General features: G+C 38.3%; 1 protein-coding gene across 34 annotated transcripts in view; it reads left to right on the top strand.

Annotated features, from left to right (window-relative positions):
• The window catches only part of trol (terribly reduced optic lobes), a 210,148-nt gene that overhangs the window by 98,345 nt on the left and 99,716 nt on the right, over window positions 1-12,087 (top strand). For 3 of the 34 annotated variants that reach the window (XM_031974284.2, XM_031974287.2, XM_031974286.2), the window contains exons 2-3: window positions 1,925-2,080; window positions 7,127-7,372. The exons of 29 other annotated variants lie outside the window; for them this stretch is intronic. In XM_031974284.2, the coding sequence (XP_031830144.2) occupies window positions 7,267-7,372 (106 nt within the window). In that variant the 5' untranslated portion in view covers window positions 1,925-2,080; window positions 7,127-7,266. Of the gene's footprint in view, window positions 1-1,924; window positions 2,081-7,004; window positions 7,373-12,087 lie in introns of all 34 variants that reach the window. 2 more of the 34 variants (XM_076374548.1, XM_031974285.2) reach the window with 2 other exon arrangements.

The following is a 12,087-nucleotide window of genomic DNA, read 5'->3' as shown; positions in this document are numbered from 1 at the left end:
TGGCGCCGGCCGTGTGTCCACAAATCCTTCCCGCCGCTTCCAGACCGGTGAACGCCTGTTGCGTTTCGAGAACTCGCGCGTAATCCCCTGGATCGCTGCGAACGAATCGTACAATCCTACTCAAAAGTCATCAAGGACTTAGGACAGCTTCATGATGAGTAATTTGAAGATTAACGGTGAAGACTGATTAGAGACAGTCAACTATTCCAAGGGAATCAATGTTTCTGTATTTCTTAATTACCCTGAGTGTGGTTAGTTATGCAAAATGAGCATTTTGTGGGATAGTTCTTTTTTTAATTCATGAAACATAATAAATTGGAGAGTTGATATGATGTTTCAAGGGAATTAATGTTTCTATATTTTTCAATTACCCTGAGTGTGGTTAGTTATGCAAAATGAGCATTTTGTGGGATAGTTCTTTATTTAATTCATGAAACATAATAAATTGGAGAGTTGATATGATGTTTCAAGGGAATTAATGTTTTTATATTTTTCAATTACCCTGAGTGTAATCAGTTATACAAAATGATGATTTTGTAGAATAGTTTCTTTTAAATTTATGAAATATAATAAAATGGAGAGTTGTTACCGAAGTTATTTACTGAGAGGTTAGACTTTTACATTTAAAGTAAAAGTGTTAAATTTTTAACTTGCAAATTGTAGATAGAATACTTTTTTTGATTGTGATTTAAGTGGACTTCAATGTGAGATTAAAATAAAGAAAATAACATTGGGAACTTCCAGAGAAAGGAATATATAATTTACTAAACTCGAAAAAAATCGTATCAAAATCAGTACATCGTTTAAAAAATGAACAAATTTTCCAAATCCCAGTAAAATCATATAAAAATCATCGTTTCTCAATAATCAATTCCTAGTTCAAATAAACAAAAATGAAAATATGCAACAATTTCAAACAATAAAATGATCGCAACAATTGCTAAACCTCTCATACCAAAAATTACAAACGAATTATCGAACTCAAAAAAGCAAAAGGAAAAGAAAAACAGTTCGCAGAAGAGAAACAGATGAAAGGGGTGGTCACTGTAATAGCTTCTCCTAAGTTTTACTATCAAAAGCCAAAAACTGCAAATAATATTTCCAATAATATTTCTAATAAATATCTAATAATCCATCTTTCTATAGAAGGAATTATTAAAAATTCGAAATTCGCAAAGAGTTAGTCATAGTCTAAAGAAGGATTATTTCCTGAACACGAATTATTACACCAAACCAACAGCACAAACTAAAAGAACAGTAATAAAATTAAAAAATTTTTCAAATCCCGATTGATATCTTTCAAATCTTAACGAAAACCGAATTATTCTCTCAAATGTTTGATCGTTACCTCAAATCAACAACACAAAGTGAAAGAAAAGTAAATTCTGAAATCTGTCAAATCTCAATTGAAACTTCAGCGTTATTCTCTCAAACATTCAATCGTTACACCAAAAGAACAACCCAAAATAAAGAAAAAAAATATTAGAATCTTGAAATTTGTCAAATTGAAATTTTGGCGTTAGTTTCTCAAACATTCAATCGTTACACCAAAAGAACAAGCCAAAATAAAGAAAAAAAATACTAGAATCTTGAAATTTATCAAATCCCGAAATTTCGGCGTTAGTTTCTCAAACATTCAATCGTTACACCAAAAGAACAAGCAAAAATAAAGAAAAAAAATACTAGAATCTTGAAATTTATCAAATCCCGAAATTTCGGCGTTAGTTTCTCAAACATTCGCTCCCCTTAGCACCGCGAATTTGACTGCGCGGGGTCGAAAATCCGAGATCGCGGGCGCAGTTGAACGGAAAAGCGCGATGCGGAAGGTGGGTCGCGTAGCGGCGGTCTCGGCGTCGACGTAGTCGGGGAGGAAAAAAAATCTAAAGCAGCTTAGTGCCTCCTCCCACGCTTCCCTTGTTGACAGCGGAGGTGGGGTGGCCCGTTCTTCGTTCGGTTCATGGTGACTACTAGATTGCCAGTCTGTCAGGCTCAGGCAACGCGGTGGTACCTACTTGGAGCTCTGTGTGCCCGGTGCCCGCGCCGTTTTCCGGATCGTTTCCATTCTGCGATTCCTGTTCAGGTACGGTGGACACAGAGGATTCGAGGCTTTCAATCGCGTTCCACCCTATAGATCGATTTTTCCCACCTGATCCACTTGGATCTTCGAACAGTTTCCAGTTCTCGGCCAATTTTTCGGCCAGTTTTTCGAAGCCTGTGGTGTGCGTCAGTGAGAACCTGCCAGTGATTTCGGGAATCTTCGCGATCCAGAACGTGGAGAACGCGCCGCGCCGCGGGACGCACGTGACTCGAGCCACCGAATTTTAGAACTGAATTTTAAGATGGAATCTTTGGATGTTTCTGTACAATTTTCTGAGTACAGCTTGGAACAGAATTGTTGAAGGGAGTTCTCGAGTATAATTTGTTGAGTCAATTTGCGAATTGGATTTTTACGAGTTTCTGGGGAGAATTGTTTAATTCAATTTATTAGTGAGGTTTTTGTAGTATGTTTTGGAATAGGATTTTCGGACGGAGTTTTCGAGTATAATATGTTAAGTAAATTTTCGAAATGCATTTATACGAATGGAATTTCTCGAGAAAATTGTTTAATAGAATTTCCTAATGAAATGTTTGGAGCGAATCCACGAGTAGAATTATTGAAGAGAATAATTGAATAAAATTTTCGAGTAAAATTGTTTAAAAATAAAATTCTCCTAATGAAATTTTCGAATAAAATTTTTTCACAGAATTTTTGAATATAATATTTAAATAAAATTTTTATGAATAGAACTTTTGGAGAGAACTCTTTAATACGAATTTACTAATAAAATGTTCGAAGAGAATTTTGTAACGAACTTTACTAAGAAAGTTTGTGATTAAATTATTTCAAATGAATTTTCTGATACAATTTTCTAATAAAGTTTTCTAATAAAGTTTTGAAATCAAATTTTCGAATAAAATTTTCCGTGACTCGTGTCGAAGTTGAGACGGTTTAAGAATTTTTAACGTTAATTCAATATCTGGCGAGATGGGATATCATAGTGAATGTTTTTAGAAAGTTAACGTACAGAGATGGAAATAAAGCGTAGGTAATTTTTATATGAGAATTTTAGAAAGGGTGAGCATATCAATCATATCAAAGAACTCTTCGTTTGTTTAACCCTTTGTTTTGTCTCAGAATTCATTATTAATTATTTCGAAATTTTAATCACTGATAAACGAAACGAAATAATCATTTGAAAAGACAAAAGAATATTTTATTTATTGTATACTTACTTTTTTATTGGAGGTTAAATACTGGCAACAACGAAATAGTTATTTTATTGTTTGATTTACGCGCGATGAGTGACAGTGATATTTGTTAACCTTTCACGAGCAAGAATTTTTTAAACGGTTAAAAAGTTTTCCTATGAGCATTGGATTGCACGTTGAAGTTGAATGCAAAAAAGGAAGAAAATTGTATATTGATCTTTGTTATTTAAATAATGAATAATGAAAATAATGAAATAATGAAAATCTTCGAATTTTACTAACTATTTTCATACAAAGAGTTATTATAGATGCATATATAATTAAATTATAAAAATGCATTGCAATAGGTAGATACATGATTATAATAGAAATTGCAAAAATTCTTTTGTGCGTTTGAGAGATCCTGTTGTTCTTTGCTTTGTGACGTATCCATGGAAATAGAGGATATTTCTAAAGGTAACAAACGCAATGTTATTTGAATTCTAATCGAATTAATGCCAGAACTATTCAAGCTGCGTTATCTATTGTAATTTACTCGCGGATCTCGAAGCGATATGAATTCATTTCTATTCTAAGGCCAATGAAATATTTACTCAACATTGTATCGCACGCAGTATAGATAAGGACACTTTCTCACAACGGTTTTCCATCCGTATTCCTGGGATTTGTTGCACGCAATTCGTTTTAGGTTTATGCTAGATTTGAAAGTCGTTTGAGCTTGTTTAATAGGAATCGTATGTTTGCTTGAAATATGGCCGTCGAAACATTGTGATTTAGGATCTTAGCTCTTTATGTTCATACAACAATTTCAACTTATGCGCTTTAGGACCTTAGCTTTTTTGAATGTGGATTATAGTTCTCGAATTTGAGTTTGGGAATTCAAATGTAGGGTTTTTGGGACTGTAAGTTTGAAATATCGAAGCTCAATCTTTGAAATTTCGAATATTTTCCCTTGAAATACTGAATGCTCACGCTTTCATATGTCATCCTGTGAACATTGTATTTTCAAACTTCAAAACTTGACATTGCCAATTTAAAAACTTGGAATTTCAGCTTAAGAAACTTTTTAGCTTAAAAAACTTCCAGTGTAAAATTTAAAATATTAAATCTTGAAATTTCTAATTCCAGAACTTGAAATTTGCACTTTAAACACTTGAAATTTCCAATTTCAAAACTAAAAATGTCAGCTTGAAAAGCTTCAAATATTAAGTTTCAAATGTTAAAACTTGAAGTTCTCAATTTCGAAACTTGAAATATCAAATATCGAGTATTAAAGCCAGAAATTTCTAATCCCAAAACTTGAAGTTTCCAATATAAAAGCTTGAAATTTCTAATTCCAATTCCAAAACCCCATAAAATTTCAAATATCAAAACCTGTAGTTCCCACTTCAAAAACTCCAAGTCTCCAGTATCAAACCTCAAAAACTCAAATCCCAGGGTATCGAATTTCAAATCGCACATCTCAAATCTCGCACTTCAAGTTTCAAATCTCAAAACTCCGAGCTCAATCAAATCTCAAAACTCAATCCCCCATAACTTCCTCAAATTAACAATTGTTCATATTCTGTACACTTCCATGCTTCACCTTCCTCTCTGAAAACTTGGAATTCCATGAAAAACCGGAAACCCCCTCGACTTCGATCATCTGAGACCACTGCTCTGTCCTCGGTGAATCGCACCAGAAGATCTGAACGCGCGAATGATCGGCCGACAGTCGAGTGTTTCCGTCCCGCGGAGAATTCAAAGGGGACAGCGTGGTTGGTTCCTCGTCCTCGCGGCTCGTCCCGAGGGTTCTTTGTCTGTTGGTCACCCTCGTGTGACAACTGGGGGCGGGGGCGGCGGAGGTCAGAGGAGTCGGACATTTAAATTGGACGCCGGCGTAGCGTGCACGCGCGCCTCTTTGGAAGAAAAGAGAGATCGATACGGAAAAACGGCTGGTCCACGGGCAACAGAGGGAAAACGCGCGGATAGAGGGTGAACCCCGACGGCGAACGTGGTGTGTGCATCAAACGCGCGGTCGCGGCTTTCAGAAAATAATTAAAAATAATTGAAAAACACAGCGTGTCGCGGAGCACAGCGGCCCGGCTCCGGCACCGGCTATTGTGGCCCCGTCGCTGCACAATTTCCTTGCCCTCTCGCCCTCGCCGCCTTCCGTTTCAGCCCGGTTTTCCCCCTGTTTCTCTGGTTCACCTCAATTCCTCGTAATCCTGGCCAGACAAAAACCGAATCGTCGACGAGGCTGGGCGGTTTAAAGACGCCCGCGGTATACCGTTTTGTAACTAACGGGACGGAACACCTCGGTCGACGTTGTTCTTCGGACGGTTTTTTTTGTTGGCGTGTTAATGGAGCACGGTGGTGCCCCGGTGGTTGGTCCTTGGGAGCTTTCGATTGTTGGGAACGATTAGAATTTTGATTGTCTTATGCAAATGGGTTTTTCGGTTGATTGGAGTTTGTCGTGCTGGGGTGCTTCGACAGTTGTTCATTGGATTGGTCGGAAAAGAGCCGAGGAGTTCCGTTTTGTAACTAACGGGACGGGACCTCTCGGTCGACGTTGTTCTTCGGGCGGTTTTTTTGTTGGCGTGTTAACCCTTTGCACTCGAAAGTTTTTCAATAGAAATATTCAACGCTCCTTGATAAGATATAGACGATGCTTGTTGCGACTAATGTAAATAATTTAATCGATAAATTATAGGACAAAACTATTTTACTTTGACATTTCACATAGTGACGCGTTATACAAAGTATAGTGTTAAACATCAAACTTTATAATTTTACTGTATCAAACCAAGTGGTGACTGAGTGTCACTCCTCCCGAGTGCAAAGGGTTAATAGAGCACGGCAGTGCCCCGGTGGTTGGTCCTTGGGAGCTTTCGATTGTTGGGGACGATTCAAATTTTGATTATCTTATGCAAATGAGTCTTTCGGTTGATTGGAGTTTGTTGAGCTGGGGTGCTTCGATAGTTGTTCATTGCATTAGTCAGAAAAGAATCGAGGAGTTCGGTTTTGTAACTAAGGGCGCGGAACGCTTAGATTGATCTGGTTCTTTGGGACATTTTTCTGTTGGGGAGTTAATAGGGCACGGTAGTGCCTCGGTGATTGGTCGTTGGAAGCTTTCGATTGTCGAGGATGATTAGAATTTGGATTGCTCTATATATGTTTTTAAATTAATTGGAGTTTTTTGGGAGCTCCGGGTTTGGTATACTGAAGTACTTCGATAGTTGTTCACTGGATTGATTTCGCTATTGTGAAAATTGGTTACGATTTGCAGATCTTTGGGTTGTCTATGTAAATGAGTTGGTAGATTGATTGGACTCTGTTAGAGACTCTTTGAATTTGATGTAACCTATTGCGTCGTTAGTAGTTCATCAGATAGTTTTATTTAAATGGGGACTGATTGAAATTCATTTCTATAGAAATAAGTTACTGTGTCGACGAAAATTCATCAGAAAACGTTTAAATTGACTAAACTGTAGTGTCTCGATAATAGTCCCTCCTGTTTGTCTTTTAAATTGGTCGGGAAATTATTTATTGTATAATAATCATTATACACTGTTACATGTAGTTTAACAGAAGTACCTTCGTAGATTTCTACATTCATTCTACAGGAGTCTCTCCATAATAGGTCACAGCGATCCATCAATCCCCTCCGTCTAATTAGTGTCCGTTAAACATTTAAACCTTTAAGTCGTTCTTAATAAACTACAGACTTCGTACCGACATAAACTGTCATTTAAAATTCGAATAAATATTTTTAGTAAAAAGGTTAAAGTCGAACTAGCATCGAAACACTACCGCAGTTTTCTTCGTTTTGACTGAACCACGCCACAGGCTCGAACCTATTTGCAGAAAACCACCGATTAATCAGTGTAAAATTCAGTCGAGGAACCCTTCTTTCGCGTTCTGCGCCCCGAGGAACTCGGATCGAAGGCTCGTGAACGTCGTGAACGAAAAAGTACGAATCTTGCTCTAAATCGACCGCGGCAAATGAGACGCCGGTGAACGGTACTCGAAAGTGAAATGGGACATCCGGCGAGGCGATTCCTCGCGATCCTTGTGCTCCTGCTCGCGTTGGCACAGTTGTGTCCTGGCCAGAGGCAGAGGTCTAACCGTCCGCGGTACAGAGGTAAATGAAACTTTTCTCCAATAAATTTTATTTATTATTAACTAATAGGTGAATTAATTGAAGAAATATGATGCTACAATATTTTTATTATCCTAAGACAGTTAATTATTATCCAAAGTATTCTCTTGTCATTTTCATTTATCATTAAATATTCTGTGAGTTAATTGAAGACACATAATGCTACAATATTTTTATTATTCGTAAGCAATTAATTATTATTAAAAGAAATCTCTTATTATTTTCAGTTATCGATCATTAATTTGTGGGTTAATTGAAGACACATGATATTACAATATTATTATTATCCTAAGGCAATTAATTATTACCAAAGAAATCTCTTGTTATTTTCATTTATCGATAATTAATTTGTGGGTTAATTAAACACACTTGATACTACAATGTTTTTATTATCCCAAGACAATTAATTATTACTAAAGGAAATCTCTGGTTATTTTCAAGGAATGTTTACTATTTTCAAGGATATGTTTTGTGCTTTGGACTGTTTGAAGCAGTCCTTTAATTCCAATCTAACATGACGGACAAGAAAATATCCGATCGCGTTTGGATTGGAATAAAAAATATTTACTGCCTGAAATTATTCATATTCTTTTTCAAGGCCTGATACTATTCTTACAAATTCGAAGTTAGAAAAGTAACCATCTCCTATAATTATTTATTATTGAATCTTAAACCAGAATATATAAAATGTTCAAAATTGCTTAGTTTTTCAATATGCATCGAAAAAGGTACTAAATCCAACGACAAATAATAAATTACTCATTGGTTTAATCAATTATTATCAGTTATACCTACTAATTATTAGTCAGATTAATTTCTATACTGGAACTTTCATAATTAATTTTTATAATTGATCTACTTTAATTAACTTCTACAACGAAACTAGTAAATATAACAGAACCTTATAACTGAACTTTCCTGATTACTTTTTACAGCTGAACCCTTATCTACTAATTTCCCAAACAAAATTTCTACGATCGATATTTATAACCGACTTCCTCCGATGGATTTTCACGATAAAACATACATAATTAATTTTCACAATTACTCTCGCATTTTCAACATTATCAACGTTTACAATCTATTTAACATTATTAATACCCTCAATTAAACTAAAAGCAATTACTATTTACCATCGAGTTTTCCGATCAAATCATCCCCGTGGCACATAAATCTGTCCACGAAAAATCCCGACAGTCAAGAGGAATAACGATCGCAATTATATTCACCGAAATAATGCAAACCGCATTGTCGCGGCGAACAGTATGTAAAATCACGATGCGACCGCGCTATTATCACCGAGTTCGAAATTCTTCGTATTGTCGGCGACTTTGATCCCCCGATGAGTTGAATTTTCTATAAACGCCGTCGGTTGAAAAGCACTCCGCCGTTTTCCCCCCGGCACCGGTTCCGAAAAGCGCGAGGATTAACGCGGAACTCGCGGCCGGGAAAACTATGGACCGAGCGGCGCGCGCGGTGATTTTCAAGCGAATTTCAATGTAACTCTCCGAGGTGTCACGTCAGGGGGCGAAACAATTACCCCGCGCGGTGCACGCGTGCCAGCGCGTGTCAAATTTCCCCGTCGCCGTTGCTGCTCGTTTCACGATTGTTTCCGCGTCGAGGTTAACACCGCGGGGAGATTAACGCCTTGAATCCGGATACTCGGGATATCCCCTTTCCCCCGGATTTCTTCATTGTCACCGCGACGTCGACGTCGAGGACCATTCAATTCGCTGATTTATCGTGCCACCGCGATGCCAATGGATTCGTGACCTGGACCCCAACCTCTTACAAGGAGGCCAGACATAAAGATCTGTTTTTGAATAAAACTATTTGCGTATTGCAGCACATATGTACGAATGAGAAATTCTCATGGTTCTTTCGACGATGGTCCTTCGTTTTCGAACAAAATGAGTTTCAATTTTGTATGTTACTGTGATAAGAGGATTAGAAGGTGTCTGCTAATAAGTAGCAGTGGTAGCATCTCTGGTTATAATGGAGGTCGTGAGTTCTGGGCCTCCATGCTTGAGATTCTTATCTTCTTTGTTTCTCTTTGAATTGTACTCTCTAAATAACTTATGTTTTATTATTGTAATATTATTTATCGTCTTCTATATAAATAAGGGAAATTGTTGTATGGAATTTGTTTTAATTGTTGACGTAAACAGTTTGCGCCTTATAAAAAGATCTTAGGATCTGCGGATCTTAGAACGTATAAGGTTTCAATTTGGCAGACTGTTTTATTTCACAGTAGAGGAAGGGGAATATTGATTTGCAGCTGACTTTAAAATCAACTTGGTTCCATTGCAAGCTCGTAATTGGCATCAGTTATGCATCCAACGTTGAACTATGCACAACGTTTACTTAAGATTTATTCTGGTCCTTGATTTGGACCTGAACTGACTTTATATTTGACTTTATTTTGAAACTCGATGTACCCTAAACTGAACTCTGCATTTTTCAAATTATAGATCCTACTTCAACTCTTCATTTCATCCTCATATTAGATCCAAGTTAATTCAGACCCTTACTTGGACTCAACTTCTAACCTAACCTAAACCCATTCAAACCTCTTCATACCGAACCTTAATCTAAATCCACTGAAATCAAATCCTATCTATAAAAGAAATCTGATTTTAAACTAAAGCTAACCCTTTCTAAGTTCCACAGCTCCATTTCTAACAATCTGTCTCAAAGATTCATCTTACTATCACATCCTACGCTCTCCAAAGATCACCACGTCCCCTAGAATCATCAGTAAAACATCATCCATGAGCATCGATGAAAAAACAAACGTTTCCTCGTCCGTACCACACACTCCCTCTCCTTTTCGTCCTTCCCCTGCCTCTCTTTTTCGCCCCATCCCCCCACATTCTCTGTTTGCACGTTTTTCCATCTGCCCTTTCTCGCGGGTCCGGCCCCGCGTACTCACGTTTAATTGCATGATGCCGGGGCCACGATGTATTTTCAGGGTAAACCGTGGTGCTGTTTCTCTTGCTAAAAAATAGCATGGCGAGCGAGCAGCGCGCGAGAGCTGGAAAAAGGAGACGGGAAAGGGAACGCGGAGAAGAGCGGGTGGATGGGGTGGGGGACATGGGGAACGAGGGAGAAGCACGCGCGGCGTAGAGTCCTTTTAGTCTGGCGGCCCGTGAATATCATTTTCAGGGATGAAACAATCGTTGCTTCCCGCTTAAAGGTCATGCATTATGTCTATTTACGGGCGGCGCGGTGTTCCGTTGCGTGGCCCGTTGCCTTCCCCAGAAACCGTGGACCAATTGTCCGCGCTCTAAATTCTCGTTAACCGAAACAAATACGGGAAACGTGCGCCGAAAAATAAGGCTGAATTAAATTACGGATCGCCTCGGCTGGGTAGCAAGAGGCTGAGGGGATGGATTGCAAGGCTAACAGAGGTCTGGACTGGAAAGTATTATACTGTTAGGGTTCATTGGGTTTAGAGGAATTCCCGTGTTCCGTTTATATTAAGGGAATTGCCGGGTGAAGTAATATATGTTTGATTGAAGCGAGTTTGACAGGGATTTGAGGATAGATGATTGGATGGGAATGTTGAGCTCTGGGAAAGAGACTGTTAGGGGTTGTTGTGAAAGTTTGTTGCAGTGTAGTTGGAAAGTTGTTTGATTTGTATTGCTGTGTTTTATGTTTCGATGTTGAAAGGGGTTGGTTTCTATACGATACTTGTCTTCTTTTGCATTAGTATGTATGGCCTAACTGGTTTTTAGCTGAGTAAATCAAGCGTGGACTTACCTCGGATTTAGATAGAAGTTTGCTAAGATGTAATTTATTCCTAGCTTAGATCAATTCGGTGGCTAAGTTAGTTCTAGACCTGATCTAGACTCAGTTTAAATGCAACTTAGTTTACCCTTAGGCCTGGCTTAGATCTTGCTGAGATATCATTGGGACTTTAGAGCTAACTCAAACCAAGTTGATTGGGACGTAGACTAGATTTTGCTTAGACTCGACTTAAGTGTAACTTTATTCCTTCTCTGAGACCTGGATCAGTTGTCTTAGACCTAACCTAAACTCACCCGAATATAATTTAAGTATCTCAAGTCTGGTCGATATCTAATTCAAGTCCATTTTGGGTTAAACTCAGACTTCATTAAAGCTTCACTGGGATCTGATACATTCTTAAATCAATTTCATCTTACACCTAACCTAGATCCAGCTTAATTCGCGTCCAATTTATATCTCTCCCAAACTTACATCAACCCTATCATAGCGCCGCCGACAATTAATCAAAATCCCATATATCAGACACTCACAAATCCAATAACCACTGCCCATTAATAAAAATCGGACACATTTAGATCGCAGAGCCCACTCAAGCCGGACATAAATCAACATGTATCATTGCAAACATACCTAGAACCCACTAAAGCCCCCTATCGTTCCGTGTCAAACATAACGACTCGCAGTTGCTCTTAATCCAAACTCCAAACCAGAGCTACCCTTCTAAAGCCAATACCGAAAAGCTTCTAGCCTACGTGTAGTGGCCATTAGTCACGGATTACGTCGCGGCCGTTGCTTTCTTTCCGCGTATTCTTCGCGAGCGGCCGAAAATAGTGCCGGCCGTACGACGGAAACACGGTCTATAAATAATCGAACCGTTCGGCACCGCATGATTCTGTCATCGCACGGTGGCTGCTGCACTTTACTCCTCCCGCCGCAGACTCTCTTGC

This window comes from Nomia melanderi, chromosome 2, assembly GCF_051020985.1.
Source record: "Nomia melanderi isolate GNS246 chromosome 2, iyNomMela1, whole genome shotgun sequence".
Taxonomy (NCBI): Eukaryota; Metazoa; Arthropoda; class Insecta; order Hymenoptera; family Halictidae; genus Nomia; species Nomia melanderi.
The sequence above is the reverse complement of the archived record's forward strand: the minus strand, read 5'-3'. Positions and strand labels throughout refer to the sequence as shown.